The sequence below is a fragment of the Triticum urartu genome, chromosome 7, assembly GCF_003073215.2.
Source record: "Triticum urartu cultivar G1812 chromosome 7, Tu2.1, whole genome shotgun sequence".
NCBI classification, from domain to species: Eukaryota; Viridiplantae; Streptophyta; class Magnoliopsida; order Poales; family Poaceae; genus Triticum; species Triticum urartu.
In genome coordinates this window covers 220898134-220903129 of record NC_053028.1, presented here as the reverse complement: position 1 = coordinate 220903129, position 4996 = coordinate 220898134, and the positions used below count along the sequence as shown (strand labels likewise).

Here is a 4996-nt window from a genome sequence, read left to right as displayed (position 1 = left end):
CTTGCATTGTGCGAGGATTTGAGAAGAATACGGTGGCCCTAGTGGCTTATTGGGGAGCATTGTGCCTCCACACCGCTCCAACGGAGACGTACTTCTCCTCAAAGGGAAGGAAATTCAGTAACACATCCTTGTCTTCACCGGCTTCATTTGTGGTTACTTCTTACCTTTACTTTATGCAAGCTCTATTAGTGTTGTATCATTTGCTTGCTTGTGTTGTTGTTGTTACTAGCATCATATAGCTTGCTCACTTAGTTGCATATCTAGACAACATATTTGTTGCTAAACCTAATTTGTTAAGAAAAAATAAAAATTGGTAGTTGTCTATTCACCCCCTTCTAGTCAACCATATCGATTATTTGAGGGCTAAATGGCAAAACACATCTGCCAGCGCGGTTCAGACAGTTCTGACCACGCGGTTCAGACAGTTACAGATGGTTTGAAGGCGGCGTAGCGATGGCCTTACATTATTGACAGGCAGCGTAGCGATGGCCTTACATTATTGACATTCATTTTCTTCTTCTTCCAAACGACCATTGGGTTGAATTCATTATTATTGATAATCATATACAAGAAATCGTACGACGCTTCTTTACGAGTGCCCTTTTTTAAGCATTTCTTTACGAGTACATAAATTGTACGACATTTATTCGCTGCAATCTTGTCACACATGCACGCATGAATAGCATGCGCCTGCAATCGACGTACGGAGGATCGCTCGATCGATTATTCACTCAAATCGCTTCATTTTCTGACCGTCCAAAAAATAACTAATGTAATTCCCGGCCATCTTCACCGTCGATCAGTGCCTCTGAAGGAAGTCCTGGATCCAGTAGCTGGACTTCTTGCGGTACCTGGCGAGCGTGGCATAGTCGACGTAGATGAGGCCGAACCGGTCCTTGAATCCGTCACCGAACTCGAAGCCGTCCAGGAACGTCCATGTGATGTAACCCTTCACGTTCACCCCCTCCCTAGAGAGGCACGGTAAAATGTTAAACATCGAATGGAAAAATAGTACTCTGAAATTTGTTTGGAGTAATGCTTGATGTATCATCTTCACAGTCCTAGAGAAAAATTGATGTGTGTGCGCGCACGTACTGGATGGCCTTGTGCACGAACTTGAGGTGGTTGACGTGGAAGGAGATGCGGGTGTCGTCCTTGAGCGCCTCTTTGATCGGGATTGTGCTGTTGTTCGCCTCGTCGGTGCCTGCATCGAACAGCAATACTATCAGTTATACTTGAACTGAACCGAGGGACAAATCAACAGAAATGGTTTTCTGGTTTACCGTTTTCGGTGATGTAGATGGGGCGGTTGCCGTAGATCCTCCGGATGTAAAGCAGCAGCTCGCGCAGCCCAGGCGGGTAGTTGAAGAAGATGGGCGTGTACGCCTACATACAAAGATATATGCGTACGTACATTCATTCAGATCGATGATGAAATCTCTTGTGAAATCAGCTCGATACTGCACCCGCAAGATCGTACCGGTGGGCCGATGGGGACGCCGTTGCGGTAGCCGGTCTGGTTGACCCGGTGGTCGGTGCCGTACGACGGCTGGCGCCGGTCGGGCGCGCGCGCGGCGGCCTGCGCGTAGTTGCTCGTGTAATAGTTGAGGCCGAGGAAGTCGTAGGACCCCTTGAGCATGTCGGACTGCTCCTTGGTAAACTCCGGCAGCCGGCGGCCGACCAGCCGGCGCATCGTCGCCGGGTACTCCCCGAACGCCACCGGGTGCATGAACCAGCCGAGCATGAAGTCCAGGCTGCGCTTCACGGCGTGCCGGTCGGCGTCGGAGGCGGCGTCGTAGGGGATGAACCAGTGGGACACCTGCACGATGCCGACCTGGCCCCGCTGCGCCGGCTGGTACCTGGTGCGGTACAGGCGCACGGCCTCGGCGTGCGCGATGAGGAGGTTGTGGCCGGCGATGTAGGGCTCCGTGGAGGAGTCCCCGGCGCCGCAGGCCTTGGACACGTACGGCGAGCAGCGGCCCGGGGCCGTGCTGCCGCTGCCGTAGCCGAAGGCGCAGAAGATCATGGGCTCGTTGAAGGTGGTCCAGAACTTCACCCGGTCGCCGAACAGCTTGAAGCACAGCTCCGCGTACTCCACGTAGTCCTTTCTGCACGTGACGTACGTACTATGTCAAGTACACTACTCACAAACGACTTCCATTATCTCTAAGAACAGTAGCTTCATTACATGATGTTTTCGCTCAAGAAGCCTCCGTATTTGTCCTCGAGGACCTGGGGGGTGTCGAAGTGGAAGATTGTGACGAAAGGCGTCAGACCTGCAGCCACGGAACAACGTTCGTCAGAGCAAGTTCTTCTTTTTCAATGGATGAACAGAAAGGTACGTCTTGATTCATTACCTCTAGCCAAAACCTCGTCGATGAGGCTGTTGTAGAAATCGACCCCTGCTTTGTTGATTCCTCCGGCTATGGTTCCGTCTGCAGCAACCGGTCAGTCAGAACAAAATGTTGAACTAGCTACATTCAGTTATTTCGACACTCTGCTCAAACTTGACCCTACTTGGAAGGATCCTGCTCCACGCAAGGGAGAACCGGAAGGTGTCCATATTCATGTCGGTTATCATCTTCAGATCGTCCTGCATTCACAGATCCACGACGAGATCGGTCAAAGCATGGCATGTGGTTAACGGCGGCCCCGAATTCGATCAGACAACAAAGAGGGCGCACCTTGTAGCGATGATAGAAGTCGTTTGCCGTATCCGGGTTGCTGCCGTCGGCTATTTTACCTGCAGTCACAGTGTGTTTTACTCGCCGTCAGTACATTTCTTCGGGGTTTTTTCCCGATCCAGGACGGAAGCCGCTACGGTTTTTCTCTCGGCGTGACGTCCATGTTTGAGCAGAGCGTGCATGGTACGACACACATGCTCGTCGTCGGCTAAGAGGTCAGAAATCGGGGAAAGCGATGCCTTGCCTCCTATTCCTATTCTCTAAAGTAATTGAACAGAGGCTCAGCTCGCGGAACGCGTGTTGTAGCTAAAGTACACTAGCAACTGTATTATTAGTCCTATCTTGTCGGCAGTATTATGAGAGCCAGTGGTTAGTTGAAGATCTGAACCTGGGGTGCGAGCGAAGGTGTCCCAGATGTTCTTGCCCCGCAGATTCACAGCTCCCTCATACTGCAACCAAGAAATGCAGAATGGCAGGTAGTATAAGAAAACTACACCAAACAACCTTATTCAGCAGGCCAGAGAAACAAGCTCGTCTAAGCAACGTATACCAAGACATATGATATGATACCTGAATGGCGGAGGAGCCGGTGCCGAAGATGAACCCCTTGGGGAAGCTGTACCTGTTGAACCCGGCGCCATGGACGCCGCCGCCGCTGCAAGCTAGCAGAGCCGCGAGCAGGAGAGCGGGCACGAGAAGAGCCCTATCCATTCCAACCCGGTCACTAGTGTGCTCGCTATTGTCGATCAACCCTGCTGTCTGACGGGTATTTATACATGCGAGCTGGGCGCAGGGAGCGGCGAGTGATGGCTCCACGTTAGCAGACGGTGACTGCGATCAGCGGTGCCGATTACCATCCTGATTCCCCTGAATACATGTTGCAGAGAGGAGATACGGAATGAGAGTACGAACAAGTCAAATCATAAGGAATATTATAGTTGAGCGTGTGACATTCTTTTTGGATGGACTTGCGATTGTTGGCACAGCTTGAGAAACCACGAAATAGCAGGAGCATTGCGGAGACAGTTCGAGTTGGAGAATGTATCGAGGTTCTACAATAGTGTACGTACATAATCCCAGGTGTACTTATATTGGTGGCATTATCCCAGTACGTACTTATATTAGTGGATGTATATAGCTGTAGTAGCGAATAATAGCATCCCTCAGTCAAACTCAACGCGATTTCCGGAGATTGTCTGAAAAACTCGACGCGGACGTTCCCGGAGAAATATCATATCTGATGGAGACGCTGCGTAGCCAGAAAGGCGGTGATCTTATCACGCCAGGCCGTTCATAAGTAGCCATCAGGAATTCACAATGTTTAAATCTTGGACGGTAGAGGCCGATCCGATTGAATATATGCCATTAATTTGTCGGGTCTACACGACAGGCAATGTGCATGCCATAATTGTCCATCTTTGTGTGTGTGTGTAGGAGGGGGAGGGGGGGGGGGGGGGGGGGGGGGGGGGGGGGGGGGGCAGGGGGAAGTTTCGCTGGGTGGAGGAAGGGGATGAGAACACCCGCTTCTTCCATGCTCAGGCGTCCCAGCGCTACCCGTCCAACCGGATCAAAGCGTTGGATGTTGGCGGCGGCCACATGGCCAAGGCGGAGGCCCTCCACGCCTTCTACACTGACCTCCTTGGCGGGCCAGGGACCCCATCTGACGCTTCGACCTGTACGAGCTGTACGAGGGCGCCGCCACTGTTGATGGTGCCAGGTTGGTCGCCCCCTTCGATATGGCGGAGCTCGAGGCTGCTGTCAAGGGCCTCGACAGAACCAACGCTCTCGGGCCCGATGGCCTGGGTCCAGCCTTCTACCAAGCCGACTGGCCGCTGGTCCGCGGCGACATGCTGTGATTGTTGGTGGGGTTCTATGACAACTCTGTGAACCTCTCATGTATCAACCGCGCACATATTGTGCTGCTTCCCAAAGCCAAGGGGGTGCTCGCGCCTGGTGGTTTCTGCTCCATCTCGCTACAAAACGGTGATGTCAAGATCCCCTGCAAGGTTCTGACCACCCGTCTACAACAACAAATCACTGATGTGGTGGACATTGATCAATCCGGGTTCATCAAGGGGCGAAGCACCTCCGAGAACTTTGTGTTCGTGACGGAGTTTGTGTAGTGCTGCGAGACTCGTCGGGCCCCCTCTCTGGTCCTGAAGCTGGATTTCGCCAAGGCCTTTGATTCCATCGACTAGCGTAGCCCTCGTCGGATTATGGAAGTGTGCGGCTTTCCCTCCCTCTGGTGTGATTGGATGGACTCAATCTTCCACTCGTTCATGTCCGCGGTGGTCCTTAACGGCGTACTCGGG

General features: G+C 52.5%; 1 protein-coding gene across 1 annotated transcript; it reads right to left on the bottom strand.

The window, feature by feature from the left end:
• Positions 1-533: 533 nt before the first annotated feature.
• Positions 534-3439, bottom strand: LOC125521421 (beta-glucosidase 28-like). The gene is made up of 10 exons (XM_048686480.1): positions 3255-3439; positions 3073-3133; positions 2685-2743; positions 2518-2593; positions 2358-2435; positions 2189-2276; positions 1481-2108; positions 1284-1386; positions 1096-1204; positions 534-968 (listed from the first exon to the last, which is right to left on the bottom strand). Exons 1-10 carry the CDS (start codon positions 3393-3395, stop codon positions 800-802), a joined length of 1512 nt encoding a protein of 503 aa, XP_048542437.1. The 5' UTR covers positions 3396-3439; the 3' UTR covers positions 534-799.
• Between the last annotated feature and the right edge of the window lie 1557 nt (positions 3440-4996).